This window comes from Perca flavescens, chromosome 8 (assembly GCF_004354835.1).
Source record: "Perca flavescens isolate YP-PL-M2 chromosome 8, PFLA_1.0, whole genome shotgun sequence".
In the NCBI taxonomy this organism is placed as follows: Eukaryota; Metazoa; Chordata; class Actinopteri; order Perciformes; family Percidae; genus Perca; species Perca flavescens.
Genome location: NC_041338.1, coordinates 37,036,120 through 37,061,119, shown reverse-complemented (window position 1 = coordinate 37,061,119; position 25,000 = coordinate 37,036,120). Strand labels below are relative to the sequence as shown.

General features: G+C 44.9%; 1 protein-coding gene across 1 annotated transcript in view; it reads right to left on the bottom strand.

Moving 5' to 3' along the window:
- Positions 1-25,000, bottom strand: part of LOC114560308 (zinc finger protein 609-like) — a 71,208-nt gene that overhangs the window by 8,180 nt on the left and 38,028 nt on the right. Inside the window, 7 exon segments of the mRNA XM_028585605.1 lie at positions 401-797; positions 5,101-5,739; positions 8,713-9,084; positions 13,806-14,690; positions 16,628-16,949; positions 20,740-20,827; positions 21,503-21,728. Of these exon segments, the coding sequence (XP_028441406.1) occupies positions 401-797; positions 5,101-5,739; positions 8,713-9,084; positions 13,806-14,690; positions 16,628-16,949; positions 20,740-20,827; positions 21,503-21,728 (2,929 nt within the window).

Sequence of the window (25,000 nt, the reverse complement as noted above, 5' to 3'; positions counted from 1 at the left end):
TAAAAAGGAAACACATTGAATGAGAAGGTGTGTCCAAACCTTTGGCCTGTACTGTACACTTTCCCATTTTCCACTTACAAATCTGACCCGAGGACAACAGGAAGGTTAACAAATATATTGTTTTTGGCCCTCCTCTGATTTAAAATCAGCGATTTAAAGTGGTGCTTTTGCAGGATTAATTGCGGAGAAAGTCAGTTTTACAGATTAGTTAATTAACTACATTTATATTGTGCTTTTCTAGTCTTAACCACCTCTCAAAGCGCACGGCTCTGTCAATTAAATCAACTAATCGATTAGACGACAAACTCCTATAAGTGTTAGTCGACTAAGAAGTTCTTTAGTCGAGGACAGCCCTACAGCGCGGCCCCTCTTTTAGATCGGACCATCTCGTCCCTCTTACCGGGGTAGTTCTGCATCATGACGGAGGGCATGCCTCTGTAGCCGGGGTGGCTCGGCTCGTAGCCGTGGCTGTACGCGTACGGTCCGTGCATGTAGGGCATGTAGCCCTGGTGCTGAGCCAGAGGGGAGGAGAACTGCATGTGGGGGGGGCGGGCCTCCTTGCCTCCTCCCCCCCGGTGCTCCTCTGGAGGAAGCTGAGTCCTGCCCTCCATCCCCTCTTTCAGCTCCTCTTTCTGGCCTCCGTCCTTCAGGCGCGGCCTCTCCTCCTTCCCCTTCCTGTCGCGCTCCCTCTCTCGCTCTCCCGCCCTCTCCTCCTTCCACCGGTCCTCCTCCTGAGGTTTCGGGGCTTCCGAGTATTTGTTGGGGTAGACGTACGGCCACAAGCGCGAGTCCGGCTCCTGCAGAGAGGGGAGTTAGGAGTAGTGTTAATTTTGTCACCTATTTTTAAATTTAGTCTTAGGCCAAAAAATTTTGTTAGTCAAGTTTTAGTCGACTAAAAGTCTCGTCATTTTAGTCTAGTTTTAGTCAAAAGAGAACTCAAGGTATCTTAGTCAAGTTTTAGTCGACTAAAGGTCTCGTCATTTTAGTCTAGTTTTAGTCAAAAGAGAACTCAAGGTATCTTAGTCAAGTTTTAGTCGACTAAAGGTCTCGCCATTTTAGTCTAGTTTTAGTCAAAACATTTTAGACTGTTTTTAAATGAATTATTTCTGATAACCATTTCAGTCAAACAGTTATAAAAATAAATAAATGCTATAAAGTTATATAAATATTGAGCCTCTTCCTTATTTCATCAGTAAACGACAAAAACAACCACTGCATGGGGAAAGGGATATTTTACACTAAAATAAATGCAGCATGAAACTGGCGAGGCGTATTTCAAGTGAACGCAACATCTGTGTTGTTTTTCAGACAACGGCAGCTGCAGACTCTCGTACGTCTCGTGTTGGAAATGGAGACAAACCTTTACACCGTTTAGCTGTCAGCATTGTAACCGTGTTAAATCCAGCTGCTAGCTAACGGTATGCTAACGTTACCTGCTGCCAAGTGTAGTGTTAACTAGCTTACGGTATGCTAACGTTACCTTCTGCCAAGCCTAGTGTTAACTAGCTAACGGTATGCTAACGTTACCTGCTGCCAAGTGTAGTGTTAACTAGCTAACGGTAGGCTAACGTTACCTGCTGCCAAGTGTAGTGTTAACTAGCTAACAGTAGGCTAACGTTACCTGCTGCCAAGTGTAGTGTTAACTAGCTAACGGTATGCTAACGTTACCTGCTGCCAAGTGTAGTGTTAACTAGCTAACGGTATGCTAACGTTACCTGCTGCCAAGTGTAGTGTTAACTAGCTAACGGTAGGCTAACATTACCTGCTGCCAAGTGTAGTGTTAACTAGCTAACAGTAGGCTAACGTTACCTGCTGCCAAGTGTAGTGTTAACTAGCTAACAGTAGGCTAACGTTACCTGCTGCCAAGTGTAGTGTTAACTAGCTAACTGTAGGCTAACGTTACCTGCTGCCAAGTGTAGTGTTAACTAGCTAACGGTAGGCTAACGTTACCTGCTGCCAAGTGTAGTGTTAACTAGCTAACGGTAGGCTAACATTACCTGCTGCCAAGTGTAGTGTTAACTAGCTAACAGTAGGCTAACGTTACCTGCTGCCAAGTGTAGTGTTAACTAGCTAACGGTAGGCTAACGTTACCTGCTGCCAAGTGTAGTGTTAACTAGCTAACTGTAGGCTAACGTTACCTGCTGCCAAGTGTAGTGTTAACTAGCTAACTGTAGGCTAACGTTACCTGCTGCCAAGTGTAGTGTTAACTAGCGCCCTGTGCAGCGATGTTTCGGTTGACTAACGTGCGTTTAGGAGAATAAGAGAAGCGCAGGCTATTCAGTCCGGTAGATACCGGTCGTTAGGGCACCCGTCGGTGCTGTAGCACCAGGTCTCGGTAACAGCTGAATATTCTATCTCAAGATGAAAAAGTAGAGACGATTGTAGACGAAAATGAAGAGAGATTTAATCTAATTTTTTATTTCATGCAAAACATTTTAGTCTCGTCTTTTTTGGTTAACAATAATGCAAGTTAATTTAGTCTTAGTCAGCGTTTTTGGACATTGGTGCAGTCTCGTCTTAGTCATGGAAAAAAAGGTCGTCGACGAACATATTTAGTTTCGTCTCGTCTGACGAAATTAACACTAGTTAGGAGATAGTAAAGACAGCTGGCAGTGGTCATATCCAGGGACTGAAGTTAACTTCTTTGGCCAACAGCCACACAGGCTTTTTACAAGCCATTTTTTTTTTTGCCTCATAAAAAGGTGAAATACAGGAAATCCACAAGCATCGTTCTTGAACTTGTTAAGAATACACATTTAAGTGCTGTCAATTATTAATGAATTCAATAAAATGAATGGCTTATCAAACATTATATTTCACTTTATATTTAATGATTTCCCCCCTCAGAGACAGTCATTTTTAGCTCAAATCCAAGCAAATGGTGGACTTGGTTGAAATGTGAAAGACCAACAATGGCAAAAAAAAACTTTGAATCACTCAATTCTCATTGGCTGCCAAGGTGGCAGTTAGATTGACAGTTTTACCAGCCAATGGCAAAATTCACCTGCATTTGGCACGTGGTCAGGTGTTAATTTCGGGCCCTGGTTATATCTGATGAAGAGGTTTTAAAAAAGGAGACACTACAGGCCAAAAACATTTTTGTTTTCAGAGATTTTGATTCCATAACATCTTCTTTCAGAAAATATTTATTTACAGTAACTGCACTTTGTCTATTTGTGTTTGTAGATTTCATCTAAATTGCATTGTGTGGGTTTAATAAGAAACAACGAAAAGGGATTTACGGTTGAAATAAGACCACTAATTATAAAAAAAAAGTGTGAATTTCAACCGAAAGGGTTTTTGCGAAGGTTTAAACGAAAGGGTTTTTGCGAAGGTTTTTCCAAGAAAGAAACTAATACTTATAGTGACGACTTTTAAAATAAAAGTACTTTTTCCAAGCCAAGATGGGTGGCAAGAAGGCCCAGTTTGGAACTGGTAAAGTCCTCTGGAGGCCTGAGTTGGACTCGGTTAACTTGTTCTTTAATGTAGTAAACTGCTCTTTAATGTTTTATGTAAAGCACTTTGAGTTGCCCTTGGCGGTACACGATCTGTTCTGCGCATGCTCAAATGATGATCCGGTTTATGAGGATTTACGACATTGCACGACGACAGTGTTGTAAATCCCACGGAGGTATTGAGAGAACTCGTAAAACAGGGTTATCGGCTTGCACATGCGCAGCGAGGATCATGTAGGAACAGCCATGTTGCTGAAATGCGCTCTACAAATAAAGCGGTCTTGCCTTGCCTTAATTGACCAAAAGTTAGCACTAGATAATGCTTCATTTGCATATTTAAACATAAAATGTTTTGAAAACTTGCAATGCAAAAATCAAGGGAAAGTTTCGTGCTGATATCTGTTGGTTAAATGTTGACTCAATTCACCTGCCATGTTTCCCTTTAACCCTTGTGTTGTCCTCCCAGGTCAAAATTAACACTGTTTTTACATTTTTGTTGCCTTTTCCCCATGTTATGCATGCTTTTTTATTTTATTTTGTACATTTCTGGCAGTATATTCACCACTAGACCTATTTATTTGCACTGGTTTTACACTTATTTTTTTGAATTCATGGTCAATAAACCTCATTTATATGAAATTTTCCAATTTTTGTTTAAGAATAGAGCAGAAATGATGAATGATTTTGACTAAATGGTTAAGATCAGAGGAATGAAGGTAATGGATAATCACATATATGTCAAAGTTTAATAAGGATAATATGCTATAAAACTGAATACAACACCCCAAATACTATGAAAATAGAGATCTGATCCTAAATTTCCTTTGTGAAGAGCGTCTTATGGAACCATCCGTGTTATTTTGGGGCAATTTGGTTGAAAGAAACCCATATTTATGATCTAGAAACTTTGAAACGTGTCAAATGCAGTTACCTGTCTGTACCACATGGCGGGCTCTATGCCTGCCGGCCTGCCTGGCTCGCCCTGTGGCTTGGCCTCCTCTTTCCCATGATGCTTTTGTTGCTTTTCCCCCCACGTTATGCTTGCTTATTTCAACATTTTTGCCACTTGTTTCCATTAACACCAGTATATTCACCACTAGACCTATTTATTCGTACTAGTTTTGCACTTATTTTTGGAATTGATGGTCAATAAACCTCATTTATATATAATTTTCAAATTTTTTTGTGAGAAAAAAGCAGAAATTATGAATCATTTTGACTGATGGTTAAGATCAGAGGAATGAAGGTAAGTTTAGTCAGGATAATATGCTATAAAACTGAATACAACACCCCAATTCTATGAAAATAGAGATTGATCCTAAATTTCCTTTTGTGAAAAGCGTCTTAGAACCATCTGTGTTATTTGGGTGGATGGTGGCACAGTGGATATGACATATGCCTTTGGTGTGGGAGACCAGGGTTCGATTCCCACTGTGATACATCAACCAATGTGTCCCTGATCGAGACACTTAACCCCTAGCTGCTCCAGAGATGTGTGACCTCTGACATATATAACAATTGTAAGTCGCTTTGGATAAAAGCCTCAGCTAAATGACTTGTAATGTAATAATTTTGGGGCAATTTGCTTAAGAAGAAACCCATATTTATGATCTAGAAACTTTGAAAACGTGTCAAATGCAGTTACCTGTCTGTACCACATGGCGGGCTCTACGCCCGCCGGCCTGCCTGGCTCGCCCCCTGGCTTGGCCTCCTCTTTCCCATGATGCCCTGCTTCGCTCAGCTTCATCTTCAAGCCCTCCGGCTGGGCAGCGGTGGCGGCCTTTTGGTCCTCTCCCTTCGCCATGATGACCGACTTGGCTTGCTCCGCCGCTGCTGGCGGCGTCTCTTTGGGCTTGGCCGGTTGGTTCGGCGCGCCCTTAGCGGCGAGGTCGGTGAGGCTGGGCGCCCTGGAGAGGTTCGGGGGCACCGAGGCTTTGTGCTTCCACTCCTCCTTCCCGGACGCCTCCCGCTCCTTGCTCTCGGCCTTCTTGTCGGCGAGCCGCTGCCTGTCCTCGTACTGCTGGCGGTAGGCTGGGTTGGAGGCCAGCAGGTGGGCGTGGTAGGCCTGGTCGGGCGAGTACGAGTACGGCGGGACGTAGTACTGGTTGTAGTACAGCGGCTGAGCGTACATGTTGGAGCGCTGCTGGATGACGGACGGCTGCTGCTGATGATGATGGTGGTGGTGATGATGAGGAGGTCCCGGCGGCTCCACCTTCCTCTCCTCCGGAGGCTCCACCTTCAGCTTCAGGTCCTCGCACACCTCGGGCTCCTCCTCCTTCTTCACCTGTGGTGGAAGTTTTTCTCGTTAGCAGCAGGAGTGTGTGTAAAAAAAAAAACAACACACAAGATGAAACTAATAAAAGACGTATTTGAGAATCAGGGTTCATACTCATTCAATACTTTTTCATGACTTTTTGGCAAATTTCCATGACTGTGTGTTCCTGAAAATGTCAGTCGACATTCTACAATAAGAATAGAAATCGGTGTTAAAGTTTCCACTCGGAGGTTTAACTATAAATGAATGATAATGTCTGTGGTTCATAGAGGGATTCATAATATTGCTCCCCGAATACAACGCTGAGGTTAAGACGACCTGAAAATACATTTATTAATCAAATATTATTATGCTGTGTTAAAAAACAATTCCATTACTTTTCCAAAACTTTCTGGGTCTTTTTATGTTTCCAAAACCTTTTCCAGGCCTGCTGGAATTGGCCTTTTTCAAATTACATAACTTTTCCAGGTTCTTTCAAAAACGTATGAACCCTGTATACTGCTGTTATGGCCGATACCGATATCTCTGTATAGAAAACTAATTTGATATGATAATCAAATAAAGATTTTCTTTTTTTTTTTACTTTTGTGATTTATTGGGCACCTTTACATCAGATTTTCAGAAGAAAAAAATTATATTTATATAATTATATATAATTTGACATTGAACCGATACCGGTGTTAAAAAAAAATGACCGTATCGGTCGATATTATATTGGCGGCCGATATATCGTGCACCACTAACCACGGCACAATATGAAAGTCTTCTACTAAACTAAAGTTCAGCACATCTTTATAGTAGAAAGCCCAGTTAAAGCCACTCCTTCTTCAGGATATCTTTATAGTAGAAAGCCCAGTTAAAGCCACTCCTTCAGGATATCTTTATAGTAGAAAGCCCAGTTAAAGCCACTCCTTCTTCAGGATATCTTTATAGTAGAAAGCCCAGTTAAAGCCACTCCTTCTTCAGGATATCTTTATAGTAGAAAGCCCAGTTAAAGCCACTCCTTCAGGATATCTTTATAGTAGAAAGCCCAGTTAAAGCCACTCCTTCTTCAGGATATCTTTATAGTAGAAAGCCCAGTTAAAGCCACTCCTTCTTCAGGATATCTTTATAGTAGAAAGCCCAGTTAAAGCCACTCCCTTCAGGATATCTTTATAGTAGAAAGCCCAGTTAAAGCCACTCCCTTCAGGATATCTTTATAGTAGAAAGCCCAGTTAAAGCCCCCTTCTTCAGGATATCTTTATAGTAGAAAGCCCAGTTAAAGCCACTCCTTCTTCAGGATATCTTTATAGTAGAAAGCCCAGTTAAAGCCACTCCTTCTTCAGGATATCTTTATAGTAGAAAGCCCAGTTAAAGCCACTCCTTCAGGATATCTTTATAGTAGAAAGCCCAGTTAAAGCCACTCCTTCAGGATATCTTTATAGTAGAAAGCCCAGTTAAAGCCATCCCTTCTTCAGGATATCTTTATAGTAGAAAGCCCAGTTAAAGCCACTCCTTCTTCAGGATATCTTTATAGTAGAAAGCCCAGTTAAAGCCACTCCTTCTTCAGGATATCTTTATAGTAGAAAGCCCAGTTAAAGCCACTCCTTCAGGATATCTTTATAGTAGAAAGCCCAGTTAAAGCCACTCCTTCAGGATATCTTTATAGTAGAAAGCCCAGTTAAAGCCACTCCTTCAGGATATCTTTATAGTAGAAAGCCCAGTTAAAGCCATCCCTTCTTCAGGATATCTTTATAGTAGAAAGCCCAGTTAAAGCCACTCCTTCTTCAGGATATCTTTATAGTAGAAAGCCCAGTTAAAGCCACTCCTTCAGGATATCTTTATAGTAGAAAGCCCAGTTAAAGCCACTCCTTCAGGATATCTTTATAGTAGAAAGCCCAGTTAAAGCCATCCCTTCTTCAGGATATCTTTATAGTAGAAAGCCCAGTTAAAGCCATCCCTTCTTCAAGATATCTTTATAGTAGAAAGCCCAGTTAAAGCCATCCCTTCTTCAGGATATCTTTAGCAAGGACAAACCGTTGCATACACATCATAAACAGTCAAATGATTTACTCTTCTGCTCCTGTTCCTAATGCTAGTCACAACACCTGCTAATCTCAGCTACCAGGGAACAGGAAGGATGCATCTTAAGAGACACAGTTCACACTTGTTTATGGCCCATTTCTAGCCCTATCTGCTAAAACTAAAACAGAAGAGAGACGGAGGTCCTGGGAAAAATAACTTAATGGGCTCAAGGTTTACGATTTCAGCGGTTTCCCCTCCTGTAGTCTCTAAGTCTAACACAGAATTAAGGAATGTATTAAAGCGGCCATATCATGCTCATTTTCAGGTTCATAATTGTATTTTAAGTTTGTACCAGAATAGGTTTACATGGTTTAATTATCAAAAAACACCATATTTTTGTTGTACTGCACATTGCTGCAGCTCCTCTTTTCACCCTGTGTTCAGGTCTCTGTTTTAGCTACAGAGTGAGACCTCTTCTCTTCTTCTTCTGTACTATCTTTGATTGCACTCGCACATGCTCAGTAGCTCAGATGTAGATCATGTCAGCTAGCTCCATAGACAGTAAAAGAAAGGCTGTTTCTCCAACTTCAGTCAGTTCCAAGGCAGGATCAGCTGGGAGACTTCTTCTAAACCAGGGAGCACATGGAAGTAGTTCTTTTGGAGATTAGGGTGAACTAGTGTGTGTTGTAGCGGTGCTTTGCTATTGAGAACGAGCTAACATGCTACGAGCTAACGGTTGCGGTTAGCCAGCTCGTTTCGTGCCAGGAGACTGAAGGCAGGACACATTCAGAAACCGGATCTCCCTCAGAACACCATGGATGGGTTTATTTCAAAGTGTGTATGTGTGGAGAAGCACCAGAGACACAAAATAACTCCCCAAATCACCTCACATTATGATTTTTTTCATAATATAGGCACTTTAAAATCATGTAAAACAAAAACAAATCATGTTAAAATAAATATTTTGCCATTACACACCTTCACCTGAGCTCCCTCCACGTGTGGCGGCGCCGTGGGCGTGGCGCCCGGGCTCGGGTTGGGGTAGTTCGGGGAGTAGTAGGACTCGTAGTTGGGGTAGTACGGCGACTCTTTACTGGGCGCCTGAGGCGGGAACAGCGCCTTCTTGGCGCCTTCACGAGGTCCCTGGTCCGGCTCCGTTTTCACCTTCACGCTCTCGGCTTTCCCCTCGCCGTCCTCGCCGGCGTCCGAGATGTCGGAGTAGGCCGGGCTGCCCGTTTTGACGGAAGCGCTGTCGGCGCCGTTCTGGTTGAGCTGCGGCCCGAGGCCGGCCTCGATGCGGCTCGCCACGCCGATGGACGGGCTGGGCGCGTTGTCCGAGAAGCTGTACACCTTAAATAAATAAATTAATAATCTAATACATTAATAATCTACTCACATACATACCTGGACACTCTAACTGCTCTTAACTAGGGCTGGGTACCGGATTCTTTTTAGGCACCGACCGAATTGCATCTAAAGTATTGAGTATCGAAAAATGCCTCGTCATCCAATACTAGGGCTGCTCGATTATGGAATCGAATTTTCTTTTTTTTAACCTTTATTTATTCAGGTAAACTGTTTGAGAACAACTTCTCATTTACAAACATGACCTGGCCAAGAGGCTACAGAAATAAATAAAAACGTTCTCTACAACTAAACATATACATGTCATACCAGTGTTTGAATGATCTTTTTGTCTTCAAGGGGGTCTCTCTATCTCATAAAAAAAGTTGGCACACCCCGCGCATAGCCTAACAAGGCTATACAATTAGATAACCTAGACGCGAGTGGCGCTTTTGCGCAGTATGCACACAGCAGAGCCTTTTGCCACGAGTCCAAGTCAAGTCTCTGGCCATCTGATCTTTCCCATAATGAATTCAAAGCATGCCCAGACAGTACGGTATTAAAATCAGTTGTGGAATAACTTCATGGGGTCTACTTAACACATCCCTCTAGCCCTCAGACCTGGTGAAATATTAACCTAAGTCTGTCACATCATGTGGATACACAACTATAAAGATACAATGTGCCTGTTTCCAGCATTAGCACAACACTTTCCCATGGTTAGCTTGTTACCTGTGATGATATCATATATTCTAAATTCTTTCATTCAAAAAAATGTCTAATGTCAAGGTGGAAATCAAGAGAATAGTGGCAGCGCCACACCAGTTACAGAACAACATGCATCTCAACGTCGTGAAACTGAGTCCAGCGCGAGAGAGACCAGACTCAGAGGAGGAGAGGTTAGTGAGACCAGATTCAGAGGAGGAGAGGGACTCAGAGGAGGAGAGGTTAGTGAGACCAGACTCAGAGGAGGAGAGGGACTCAGAGGAGGAGAGGTTAGTGAGACCAGACTCAGAGGAGGAGGGTTAGTGAGACCAGACTCAGAGGAGGAGGGTTAGTGAGACCAGACTCAGAGGAGGAGAGGTTAGTGAGACCAGACTCAGAGGAGGAGAGGTTAGTGAGACCAGACTCAGAGGAGGAGAGGTTAGTGAGACCAGACTCAGAGGAGGAGAGGTTAGTGAGACCAGACTCAGAGGAGGAGAGGTTAGTGAGACCAGACTCAGAGGAGGAGAGGTTAGTGAGACCAGACTCAGAGGAGGAGAGGTTAGTGAGACCAGACTCAGAGGAGGAGAGGTTAGTGAGACCAGACTCAGAGGAGGAGAGGTTAGTGAGACCAGACTCAGAGGAGGAGAGGTTAGAGAGACCAGACTCAGAGGAGGAGAGGTTAGTGAGACCAGACTCAGAGGAGGAGAGGTTAGTGAGACCAGACTCAGGAGGAGAGGTTAGTGAGACCAGACTCAGAGGAGGAGAGGTTAGTGAGACCAGACTCAGAGGAGGAGAGGTTAGTGAGACCAGACTCAGAGGAGGAGAGGTTAGTGAGACCAGACTCAGAGGAGGAGAGGTTAGTGAGACCAGACTCAGAGGAGGAGGGTTAGTGAGACCAGACTCAGAGGAGGAGAGGTTAGTGAGACCAGACTCAGAGGAGGAGAGGTTAGTGAGACCAGACTCAGAGGAGGAGGGTTAGTGAGACCAGACTCAGAGGAGGAGAGGTTAGTGAGACCAGACTCAGAGGAGGAGAGGTTAGTGAGACCAGACTCAGAGGAGGAGGGTTAGTGAGACCAGACTCAGAGACCAGACTCAGAGGAGGAGAGGTTAGTGAGACCAGACTCAGAGGAGGAGAGGTTAGTGAGACCAGACTCAGAGGAGGAGGGGTTAGTGAGACCAGACTCAGAGGAGGAGAGGTTAGTGAGACCAGACTCAGAGGAGGAGAGGTTAGTGAGACCAGACTCAGAGGAGGAGAGGTTAGTGAGACCAGACTCAGAGGAGGAGAGGTTAGTGAGACCAGACTCAGAGGAGGAGAGGTTAGTGAGACCAGACTCAGAGGAGGAGAGGTTAGTGAGACCAGACTCAGAGGAGGAGAGGTTAGTGAGACCAGCGTCTCCACGGCAGGTGACAGTGCGCACGGATCCGCTGCGCCACGCATGGATGAAATAATGAAATAGTAAATAGGACTACAGTAACAGAAATATGTGCAGAATTAAGACCCATTGTTTGGTGAACCGGGGTACACCTTGTTCAGTTAATAGCCTACAAATCATCCACGGGATCAATTACGCATCACATGAGTTTGCCCCCCCGACACAGCGTTTGTTCCTGGGGAGATGGATCCGTGCGTCCTGCCTCCTGTGCGCCATGGATGTCTGAGCCTCAGCAACTACTAACTATGAAGATATAATGTGCCTGTTCCCAGAATAAGCACAACACTTAGCGATGGTTAGCTTGTTACCTGTGACGATATATGCTAAATAACGTTTCTTGCGTGTGAGTGACTGACCTGCCTGGGTGCGTTTTGAGATGCCTGATGAAGTCCGACGTTACACCTTGCACGTAGCTGTTGGCTTACTGCCACTGTTTACAAAGTTATTGAAAACAAAACTAATGACAAAAGCATGATCACTTCTTCGGATTTGCAAGTGCTGTGAAATCGATCGTATGCGGTTTGCTCACGTAGCCTAGTGGTGTGGTGGTGAAGTGCAGTCATGCTGCGTTCATGAGCGTAGGGTAGGCTCAGTTCTACGTCCGAGTAGCCTATATTTTAATTTAACATCTTTAATGGTAAGAGATCGCACAGGGATGCATAATGAGCGTTGATTAAGATTAAATTACAATGCCACATATGAGAGACCCCCTCAGATTTTTGACTTTGGTGCTTCCGTGTCAAGCCAGTCCTCACTCTATGGGAGCTCGGCTCCCGTCTGGCTCCCACGTAATTCGGACACTGTGTCATTCACATAACACACAGAACAAGCAAATAAAGAGCAAAGAGAAAAAAATAAAATGCTTAAGTATATGTGTATAAATATGATTCATGTTTATCAGCAGGAACAGGAATCGACTATGTTGTTTTGAAGATTAAGCTTAAAAGGTGAAAATTGATAATCACGATTATTTTGGTCAATATTGAAATCACGATAATTTAACACGATTACTCGTTGACTGCTGGAAAGAGGTTGCAATAATTGAACTTAAACTGAAAAAAATACATACAGCTGTGAAATTTGCCTTAACACTTGTCCTATTTAAACTTTATTTTTTCATTCAGAACACAAAGAGAAAATAAGAGTTCACTTGCAAAACGTAATGAGCTAAATAATAGTTTTTCTCGATTATTCTGTTTTTGTGATCATTGGGAGCCAAAATCATAATCACGATTACATTTCGATTAATTGCACAGCCCTATTCAATACCCAATATCATTACCTAAGGAGTCAATCGCATCAGAGTCAGTGAGCCAATCAGCACGCAGCATGCTCCTACCAAGATCTAATAATGTCTGTGATTGGCTGTCTAATGTTACATATCATAGAGACACACAGGAAAAGCTCTACATTACGCAGAGATGAGGCTCACGTAGTCGGAGCTGAGAAATAAATCAAAGGATTTGTGGCGTAATGTGTAATGTTGTCATTTCCGTGTTGAAATTTTGTTTTTTAAAATTGGTATTGAAAAAAGTATTGTTTAGGAACCGGTATCAAAGTCATGGTATTGGTATCAATACCGCTATTGAACATTTTTGAACGATACCCAGCCCTACTCTTAACTGTTAATTTATGCTAAATGTAATTTCTTTATTAACTGTATAATAACACAATACCATACACAGTCCTATATATCTATATATATATCTATCTTTATCTGTAGTTTGTTGTTGTTTACGGTTTGTTTACTTCTTTGTAAAAATATTTATCTAAATTTATTGTTATTCTTATACTGTATTTTTTCTATAGTGTATTTTTTTATACCTCTTTATTTAAAGAGTGTTTTGTAAGCTGCTAAAATCTGCTGCTGGAAATCTAATTTCCTTGCGGGAGTCGTCCCTGCCCGATGTGAGTCGAGCGTGCTCAGATTTAAACGGTTTACTGCATAACGTGTCATACTGAAATTTGTGAAATCCGTAAAATAACAAACGTTTCTCTTTACATAACAGAACACAATAACAGAAGATGGAAGTCATTTCTAAAACGTTGTAGCTATCTATGATTGTTTGATTGCTAACGTTAGCTCAAAACCATAGACCTTATATTGTAGACTACTTGTCGCAAAGTGACGCATGCGCAACTCACATCTGCACTCGACTCAAATCGGGCGGTGACAGTCATCCCAAAAGGATCAATAAAGAGAATGCAGCCATCAGTAATGGTTTAATACCAGGACCTCTCCTAAGTGGAACGCAGCCATCATTAATGGTTTAATACCAGGACCTCTCCTAAGTGGAATGCAGCCATCAGTAATGGTTTAATACCAGGACCTCTCCTAAGTGGAATGCAGCCATCAGTAATGGTTTAATACCAGGACCTCTCCTAAGTGGAATGCAGCCATCATTAATGGTTTAATACCAGGGTCTCTCCTAAGTGGAATGCAGCCATCAGTAATGGTTTAATACCAGGGTCTCTCCTAAGTGGAATGCAGCCATCAGTAATGGGTTTGAACACACTTGTGCTTTTCCTACTATGACATGTCAACATGTCTACCGTGAAAAAGGATCAATAAAGAGAAGTCTAAGTTACCTTGTCGGCCTCGGCCTTGATGCTAGCCAGGCGGCTCTGCTGTGCGTCCGATGAGCCGTTGAGCAAGGCGGCGTCGGGTGACTCCGAGTACGGGCTCTTCCCTTCCTCCGGCCTGGCCTGGCCCTTTCCCTTCGGACTGTCGCCCTCCTTCCCTCCCTCCCGCTTCTTCTTGTCCTTCTTCTTCTTGTCCTTGCCGAGCGTGGGGCTGGTGGCGGTGGCCTCCCCCGGCGCCGGCGGCGCTTTGGGCTGCGCGTTCTTCAGCTGGGGGCTCTTGGGGACGGGCTGAACCACCGAGCCCAGAACCGCGGGGGAGGACGCCTGCATGGCGTACGGCGAAGGGGCGTTGGGCGCTACGGGGGGCCGGCCGGGCGGCTTCGCGCCTTTCTGCGTCGGTTTATCGCCGGTTTTGCCGCCGGGCGCCACCTTCTTCGCCTTCCTGTCGTCCATCCCGTCGTTGCTGGCGTCGTCCGTCAAACTCGCGGGGTCCTCGCCGTGGTCCGGCGCCTCCGGCTCCGCCTCGCCCGCCTTCTTCTTCCCCTTCGACGGCAGCTTCGAAGGCGAGTCGGTGAAGGCGCGTCCCTTGGGCGTGGCGGAGCGCGCGGGGGAGATGGCGGCGCCGTTGCAGGACGCCGGGTCCGGGTGGAGCGCGGCGGGCTCGTCGCCGCATTCGCTGTCGGCGTCGTGGTCCAACCGGACGTCGTCGTGGTCGTTGTGCGCCCGGGCCTGGTGGTACTTGAGCCCGTTGATGTGCTTGTACTTCTTGTTGCAGTTCGGGTGCGGGCAGTCGATGAGCACCGGGGACGGGCAGGCGCGGTCCAGCTGCTGCGGCGGCAAGGCGTCAACTTTCCCCACGGCGACGGGAAGGGAGGCGCCCGTCGAGTTGGGCTGCTCGATTATGGAAAAAAAAAAAAAGATATATAATTACGATTATTTCAATCCAATCCACTTTATTTATATTGCACGATTTTAACAAAACACAAGGTTTCCAAAGTGCTGCACAAAAGATGAAACTAAATAAATAGATAACACAATAAAAACAGAGGCACCCAATATAAAAAAATAAATGCAATAAAAAAACAATTTATATTAGGGCTGCACAATTACCGTATTTTCCGGACTATAAGTCGCACTTTTTTTCCTACTTTGGCTGGTCCTGCGACTTATAGTCAGGTGCGACTTATATATCAAAATATATATAATTTAACATGTTTTTACATGTTAATTCATACTGAAAACATTACCGTCTACAGCCGAGAGAGGGCGCTCTAGGCTTGTGACAACTAGAACGCTCCTCCTAAAGACAACTGAGAAAGAGAAGAGACAAACTGCAGGTAGTAAAATATGCAGCCCCGAAAACGGTAATCGAGCAGCAGAAAGAGAGTTTGAAATGAGGGAGAAACTTATGAGGGAGACTGGAGAAAAGGTGACTCTTACTGCAATGAAGAAAACAAAGAAAGCTAATCGGCTAATCGTGGGCTGAAAGATGTCCAGAGGAGGAGGAAGGAGTCTGGAGGGGCTCGTTCACGGTGCAGCTACGTCTCCACGTCTTTTAATACCTCCATGCTCCACGCCCTGCTAGCTGGTTGTTCTGGTGCTATTGTGTAGTTCAATATCTGTTAATGTGTTACGTTAACATACCGGACACCTACCGTATTCAGCGTATTGTTCTGTGTGCTATTGTATAGTTCAATAACTCTTGTATTTATAATCTAAATAAATGCGACTTATAGTCCGAAAAATACGGTAATCAAATTTTAATCACGATCACGATTTTGGCTTCCCACGATCAAATTTGTGTGATCGAGCGATATTTAAAATCATAGAACGCTCCTTATCACAGTTTTTGCAAAGCCACTCCAGCGCTCCATAAACCACCGTCTGAGCACGTGCCTCCGTGAGCCAATCAGAGTTGTTCCCTGCACCACGCAGCTTAGTTTCTAGACGTGGACACAGAGGAGTAACGGGAGGAAAACTCCACAACAGGTAGCAGACAGTCATCATAAGCCGGTCACGATGTTTACCAGGAAACGCAACATTATGTCCCGTCTGTTTTGTTTTTCAGACAACAGCAGAGACCATAGTGCTAGTTTGTGTCAGTTAGCTCGTAGCTTTAGCAGCAGACTGTTTTGACGTCCCGTTGTTTACTAGCGTGACATGCAGCGATGTTTACGTTGCCTCTAACGTGGGTTTCGGAGCATCAGAGCGCACACGCAGACATGTAAGTAGCAGTGTAATGAGCCTCCGAAATCAGCGTTGCTATTTCGTCAGGTAGATCAGTGGTTCCCAACCTTTTTTCCTTGGCGCCCCCCCTACTCATGTCTAAGAAAAGCTGAGCCCCCCCCCCCACCCAAAACCGAAGTTGATGTAACTCTCGAGATAGAGCCTCTCTTTCTTTTTTGATACAGAGGAGTTATCAGCACTGTTTCTCCGGCATGTTTCATTCATAAAATAGTGATGCCGTGGGGCAGGAAAATTGAGGATACAACAAAATATATAGTTTTAATACAGACTTTTGTATACATTAGATATTCTAGTGTATTATAATTTGTTTAACATGTGCAAAAACTTTTTTTTTACCTCAACCTCAAACCAGATAAAGACTCGCGCCCCCCCCTGTGATCTTTGCCGCCCCCCCTGGGGGTGCCCGGACCCCAGGTTGGGAACCACTGAGGTAGATGATACCTTACGTCAAACGTGCATGTATGGAAAGTGGTCGCACAACAGCTGAAACGGCATTACTCCTTCACCTTACTCTGTTTTTGTGATCATTGGGAGCCGAAATCATAATCACGATTAAATTCAGATTAATTGCGCAGCCCTACCGTGGAGTTGGTCCTCATGCGCTTGGACGCCTTGGTGTCCTCGGAGCTGGAGGTGGGCTCCATGTCCGAGGCCGGCTTGGTCTTCCTCTTGGCGGAGGACAGTGGGCTGGCCTTGGCGTCCTCGGGGCCGCCCGCCGTCTGGCTGCCTCGCCGCCCTTTGCTGCTGGCCGCCGCGGCGCCGCGCGTCTTGCTGCTGCCGCTGCCTCTGTTGTCGGAGGAGTTGCTGTTGTCGTTCAGCGGCGTGTTGCCGCTGGGGCGCATCCGCTTCCCCCGGCCGCGCCCGCTCCGCATTTCCACGTCGCTGGTCGGAGACTCGCAGAACCTGAAAAACACAACGGGAAGCAACCGGGGGTAAGCTTCGCTTCAGAACTCGAACCTCCGATGGCGCCATTTTGATGCTACCAAGCTATCACCTCCTGTTAGCATCCCATTGACTCCCATTCATTCTGATGTCACTTGACAGCGAATAACTTTACATCTGAAGCGGATTCTAAGGATATTTTTTTTTTTTCAAATGGATAATTTAAATTTTTTTATTAACTGCCTTTTTAGAAAATGGTAACTTGTAATTTTGCACAGCTACTAGAGTAGCCTACATGTTCAATGTCTAAATGTTTTAACCCTGTGTTTGATGTGTGTCTAGGTTACTCTTGCAGCAATTTCTCTCTGTCCAAAACAAATTTCTCCTTAGAGAGACTAATAAAGAGACTTTGACTTTGAAGCGTTTAAAGACTCTATTTGCCCGTTGTTTATTTCTAAAGAAACACGACAATGTATAAAAGGCTCCATTACCTCGTAGCTCACGTTATGGCTCCGGAGCAGACGCTTTTATAACAATAGGCTAACGATTGGGTCATAACCACGAGACTTACTGTCACACAGTAGAGGAATTACCGTGTAGTACAGGAGAAGCTCACAGGCAGTTTGGACTTCCATTAGCTCCATTAGCATTTAAGTTTAATTACTGATGTTAACTAGCATGTTAGTGATCAGTAATTAGCCTGTGTCTATGTTATCTCCTTACATATACCTACGCTCTCCGTCTCTGTGAGATTGGGAATGATTGAGATTTCTCTCTCACAGCTACCAGAAGACTTCACACTTTCAGACACGTTGCTCACGTCACATCTACGTCTTCAAGCTCAGTTGGAGGCTGCTCAGTAAAGCAAGAGATCACCGGAAAAGTGCTTCTGATATCCTTCACTGGTCTCCGTCCAGAGACACGGGCTCTGTTGGTCTATTATATACTGTCTATGGAAGCAACGCACAAGTTCAGCTCATTCTGAGACTCTGAACAGAGACAAAGTCCTTGTTTGCCGCCCTAACTGAAACGTAATGTTTAGTTGAGGCGCTGACACACCAAGGAGATTATCGGCGTCTGACTCGAGTCTGTTCGGTGTGTCCCGTGCCGTCCTCAGTCTGGGGGGCTGTCGGCGTTCATTTTGGCCGACCTGACATTTTCAGTCGGAGGCAGGACAGTTGGGACTCACCCGGAAATGGGGAGCAGAATGAGGTGACTAGAGTCTCTAAAAATGTGACGAAAATCTTTTAAACTGACCTTTGTTGATCTGAAATGAAGACAGATTCAGCAACTGCACACACACACACACACACAGAAACACAAAGAGACACACACACACACACACACACACACAGAGACAGACACACAGACAGACAGACAGACACAGCCTATTTCTCTCTTCAAATGTAAACATGTTTCGGTGAACTATTTTAGTACATTATGAGATCGTATTCTGTATGGATCCAGGGATGATCTCTCCTGACCCAACAGATCAGAGATCAGTCTGCTGAACTCTCGCTCTGTGTGGTCGTAATGTTAGGGGGACTCACAAAACAAACCAAAACGTACGAGTATGATTATCAATCCAGTAGGGCTGCCACCTCTTAGTCGACTAATCGGTCGTTTCGGTCTTAGTCGACTAAGATTTCTTTAGTCGATTAGTCATTTTTTATGCTTATTCATGCTTATTTATTTCCAAGAAACTTCTGAGCACATTTATGGTAAACACAAGATTTAAAGTGGTGCTTTTGCAGGATTAATTGTGGAGAAACTCAGTTTTACAGATGGTTAATTAACTACATTTATATTGTGCTTTTCTAGTCTTAACCACCTCTCAAAGCTCACAGCTCTGTCAGTTAAATCCACTAATCGATTAGTCGACAAAATCCTATAAGTGTTAGTCGACTAAGAAGTTCTTTAGTCGAGGACAGCCCTAGTATTCTGAACGAGCCACCATGACAGTCTGGCTTTGAATTTCCGGAGAAACCAGACCCCATGTGACGCCTTCGTCCAATCAGCTGCCGGTTTTCATTTTTGGGCGACAATACAGATTAGCGCCGCCTGCTGCTATGGAGACATATTACGTCTCGTCTCTTCTGTGTGTTCTGAGGAACAGTCTCTCAAAATCTGACAAAAATCTTTTAAACTGACTTTTGTTGATCTGAAATGAAGACAGATTCAACAACTGCGCGCACACACACACACACACACACACACACACACACACACACACACACACACACATGTCTGTATTACTATCTTTGTGGGGACTTGTCATTGACATAATGCATTCCCTAGCCCCTTACCCTAACCTTAACCATCACAACTAAATGCCTAACCTTAACCCTTACCCTAACCTTAACCATCACAACTAAATGCCTAACCTTAACCCTTACCCTCACCCTAACCATAACCTAATTCTAACCCTAATCCTAAAACCAAGTCTTAACCCTCAAACAGCCTTTTAAACTCGTGGGGACCAGCATTTTGGTCCCCACGAGGCTGTGCAGACCCCACAAGTATACTGTAGTCCCCAGTTTTTGGACCCCACGAATATAGGAAAACGGGTACACACACACACACACACACACACACACACACACACACACACACACACACACACACACACCCTATTTCTCTCTTCAAATGTTCTCAGAAACATGTTTCAGTGAACTATTTTAGTCCAATATGAGATCAGATTCTGAACTAGACGCCATGACAGTCTGGCCTTGAATTTCCGGAGAAACCAGACCCCATGTGACGCGTTTTGTCCAATCAGCTGCCGGTTTTCATTTCTTGGGCAACAACACAGAGTAGCGCCGCCTGCTGTTATGGAGACGTATTACGTTTCTCAGTTTTTTTTGGACCTCTGGGACCCGACTGATCGTCTCGACTGGCTTTACGGTCATCGGTCGGCCATCTGGTTGGTGCGTCAGCACCTTAAGTGGAACTCAATTCGGGATGTTTAAATTAGGAATGCACCGAATCCAGGATTCGGATCCGGCTGAATATTGGGCTTTTTGACGGAGGTTGAGTTTCTGCTGAACCTTAGAATATTTTCCCAGGGAACCCAACCCTACGCTTGAAGCGACGGCGCCGCTGATTTCGGGAAGGTGTTTACGTAGGTGGAGCGTTCAATGCAGCAGGCTGTGAGAACGTGGACATGGATCTGGTGAGCAGAACAAGTTGTTGTTTGGCAGTACTTTCAGTCAAAAGAAGGCCATTCAAGTCCAGCTACATGTTCAATCTGTTCAATGCTGATTGGTCCGGTGGTGGCGAGGACCCTAAACTATACACAACATGGCCGCTGTTACAACATCTGGTCTGAAACATCTGGAAGAATACGAGTTGTGCACGAAGGAATCTCCAGACAGCAGCCAGAATGCAGCAACTTCAGGTACGGCAAAGGAAGGACAGTCCCTGTTTACTTCATTCATGAGTTTACTGGGTTCATGGACTGAGGATGGGAGGAGGAGGCAGCACGATCTCAACCAGGGGGTTCAGGATTCAGCCGAAACCCCAAAAATCTGGACTCGGTGAATCCCTAATTTAAATTGATTTTATATAATCTAGTGATTATTAAATTAAATACCTGCAAATCAAAGTACTTCATCACATCGATATCTAAGCTGTTAATCCAATATTGTCATAAAAATATTGTCCACATGTATCAGTGTGTCATTGCGTGTGTGTCTGTGTGTCATTGCGTGTGTGTGAGAGTGTGTGTGTGTCATTGCGTGTGTGTGAGAGTGTGTGTGTGTCATTGCGTGTGTGTGAGAGTGTGTGTGTGTGTGTGTGTGTGTGTGTGTACCTTGGAGGGGCCCAGTCATGTCTCGTGCAGTCCAGCAGCGTCCCAACGTATGTCTTGTTCCTCCAGGTGACGTTAACCACCAGCATGCCTACACACACACACACACACACACACACACGCACACACGCACACACGCACACACGCACACACGCACACAGTTAACTCCACACGTCTGTTGAGCAATCACATTAAGAGGCCGGTAACAATGAATGTGTGTGTCTGTGTGTGTGGAAAAACGCCATTTGTCTCTCTCTCTGACTCCCTCTCTCCTTCTGTCTTTCTCCCCCCCCTGTGATTGGCTCTAGAGAAACAGAGACTGTGATTGGCTCTAGAGAAACAGAGACTGTGATTGGCTCTAGAGAAACAGAGACTGTGATTGGCTGTAGAGAAACAGAGACTGTGATTGGCTGTAGAGAAACAGAGACTGTGATTGGCTGTAGAGAAACAGAGACTGTGATTGGCTGTAGAGAAACAGAGACTGTGATTGGCTGTAGAGAAACAGAGACTGTGATTGGCTCTAGAGAAACAGAGACTGTGATTGGCTGTAAAGAAACAGAGACTGTGATTGGCTGTAAAGAAACAGAGACTGTGATTGGCTGTAAAGAAACAGAGACTGTGATTGGCTGTAGAGAAACAAAGATTGATTGGTTCTAGAGAAACAGAGACTGTGATTGGCTCTAGAGAAACAGAGACTGTGATTGGCTGTAGAGAAACAGAGACTGTGATTGGCTCTAGAGAAACAGAGACTGTGATTGGCTCTCACCGTCCTCTGTCTCCTGCCACACGATGCCCTCCAGGTTGACGCTGGTGCCTGGCTCACAGGGCCCCAGGCACTCCGGCTCCGTCGCCTGCGCCGCATCCGCAGTGTTCACCGCTACCGAGCGCGTGCGTACCATGAGCTGCTCGCAGGGAGACGAGATCTCGCTGCTGGCGACGGGGGAGAGGAGGTGGAGAGGGGGGGGAGCGGGCGTGGAGGCCGGAGACTCCATCTGGTGGGGAGGGGGGGGAGAGAGAGAGAGAGAGAGAGAGAGAGAGAGAGAAAAAGGTCACAGTTTGACTCATTGGACATTAGATTAGATTCAACGTTATTGTCATTGCACAAGGACAACCAGTACAACGAAATGCAGTTGGACATCTAACCAGTAGGGCTGTCCTCGACTAAAGAAATTCTTAGTCGACTAACACTTATACGATTTTGTCGACTAATCGATTAGTTGATTTAATTGACAGAGCTGTGCTCTTTGAGAGGTGGTTAAGACTAGAAAAGCACAATATACAGTGGGGGAAATAAGTATTTGACCCCTTGCTGATTTTGCAGGTTTGCCCACTTACAAAGAATGCAAAAATCTACAATTTTAATCATATGTACATTCTAACAGTGAAAGACAGAATCCCAAAGAAAATTCCAGAAAATCACATCATATGAATTTATTAAAATTGATAACCATCTGATGAGGAAAAACAAGTATTTGACCCCCTGGACAAACAGCATGTTAATATTTTGTAGAAAAGCCATTATTGGCCAGCACAGATGTCAAACGGTTTTTATAGTTGGTGACAAGGTTTGTGCACATTTCGGCAGGGATGTTGGCCCCTCCTCCCTGCAGACAGCCTCCAAATCATTCAGGTTCGAGGTTGTCGCCTGGCAACTCAATTTTAAGCTCCCTCCAAAGATTTTCAATCGGATTCAGGTCTGGAGACTGGCTAGGCCACTCCAGAACCTTGATGTGCTTCTTCTTCAGCCACTCTTTTGTTGCTTTGGCGGTGTGCTTAGGGTCGTTGTCGTGCTGAAACACCCATCCTCGACCCATCTTCAGCTCTCTCACTGAGGGAAGGAGATGTCGGTCCAGAATTCCACGATACATGGCCCCCGTCCATCCTCCCCTCAATACGATGGAGTTGTCCCATCCCCTTGGCTGAAAAGCACCCCCAAAGCATGATGTTGCCACCACCATGCTTGACGGTGGGGATGGTGTTCTTTGGGTTGTACTCTGTGTTCTTTGCCCTCCAAACACGACGAGTTGAGTTGAGGCCAAAAAGTTCTATTTTGGTCTCATCTGACCACATCACCTTCTTCCAGGCCTCTTCTGAGTCGTCCAGGTGGTGAATGGCGAACTTCATGCGGGCCTGTACATGTTTCTTCTTGAGCAGGGGACCTTGCGTGCGCTGCAGGATTTCAATCCATGACGGCGTAGTGTGTTACCAACCGTTTTTTTGTAACTGTGGTCCCAGCTGCCTTCAGTTGATTCATCAGTTCCCCCCTTGTGGTTTTGGGATGATTCCTCACCGTTCGCATGATCAGGGACACCCCACGAGGCAAGATCTTGTGTGGAGGCCCAGACCGAGGGAGGTTGGCGGTGGTGTGGTGCTTCTTCCATTTCCTGATAACTGCACCGACAGTTGATCTTTTCTCTCCAAGTTGCTTTCCGATTCTCTTGTAGCCCATCCCAGCCTTGTGCAGATCAACAATCTAGTCCCTGATGTCCGTAGAAAGCTCTTTGGTCTTGCCCATGGTGGTGATGTTGGATGCTGGTTGTTTGGGTGTTGACAGGTGTCTTTTATACAGGTAACGAGGTGAGGCAGGTGTATTTGATGTAGATAATTGGTTCGGATTGGGGCTGTGTCTTAAAGAAAGACTAACTGGCTTGTAGGAGCCAGAATACTTGCTGTTTGTCCAGGGGGTCAAATACTTGTTTGTTCTCATCAGATGGTTATCAATTTTAATAAATTCATATGATGTGATTTTCTGGAATTTTCTTTGGGATTCTGTCTTTCCCTGTTAGAATGTACATATGATTACAATTGTAGATTTTTGCATTCTTTATAAGTGGGCAAACCTGCAAAATCAGCAAGGGGTCAAATACTTATTTCCCACACTGTAAATGTAGTTAATTAACCATCTGTAAAACTGAGTTTCTCCACAATTAATCCTGCAAAAGCACCACTTTAAATCTTGTGTTTACCATAAATGTGCTCAGAAGTTTCTTGGAAATAAGTAATTAAGCATGAATAAGCATAAAAAATGACTAATCGACTAAAGAAATCTTAGTCGACTAAGACCAAAACGACCGATTAGTCGACTAATCGACTAAGAGGTGGCAGCCCTATTCATTAGCAGTAACGTAACCCGACTCCGTTGTGTATTATTGTTACTTAGCAACATCATTCTTTGACAAAAGCTGTCCAATACGTTACAAAGAATGTTTTACAATCCAGCCGCCACTGTAGCTGGTATACCGTATTTTCCGCACTATAAGGCGCACTTAAAAGCCTTTAATTTTAAAGATAAAGCTTTATATTCCAAAACGAAGTTTCTGGCCAAATCACAATGGAAAAACACAGTTTTCCATTCCTGCACTTGTTATCGCCGCTAGCTTCTCTGCCCAGCTCGCTACATGATCGATGTGGGCGTCATCGTATTCCCGAGCTTCTAAGCTTTCGATTGGTAGCTCATATTAGCCAATCGTTCAGGTTTGCCTCTGATATGGCCAATGGAAGTGGACAAGCCGATGACAACATGTCAGGGACCACGTTGAGACCATCGACATTTTCTCGGACTACTTAGATTTAAATGCTATAAGACCCGTCTATCTTTTTAGCCAATGAGAAGACAATTCGATTGATATGCAATATGGGCATGACATTGATTAACATTAACAACGTTACCATGGGAGTGAACGGAGTTGTCAGAACGCTTAATAAAGTTTGACTTTATCGGACTGTTTTGTTGACGTTCCCTTTAGCACAGCTCCATCTAGTGGATGTATAACGCAACCCCAGTCAAACGTTTGACTGCAGTATCTTCTATTCTATGCGCCTTATAATCCGGTGCGCATTATAGTGCGGAAAATACGGTACAAATCAAAGTCACCCGCCACTTTGAATAGGTACCCGCCATTGGCTGGTGGCGGGGGCTAATTTCCCACCCTGGATGAGAGTGGTGTTGTGGGTAACGGGAGGAACCAGCCTTCCAGCTCTCATTCCTCTCCTCCTCAACAATAAAAGAAAAGGCTGCAGAGGATGCTGGGAAATCTCCTAAAGAGCCACCAATCGTCTGTCTGTCTGGCCGGCCCCCGGCCCCCGCCCCCCCTCTCTCCATTCATCACAACAACAACAACAACGAGCCACATTCCTTTCAAGGCAACTAGCCTGCTGGGAGAGAGATTAGGGATACTGATCAGCACTTCACAAACTCTCTCTCTCTCTCTCTGCCTCCCTCTATCGGTCTCTCTCTCTCTCTCTCTCTGTGTGTGTGTGTGTG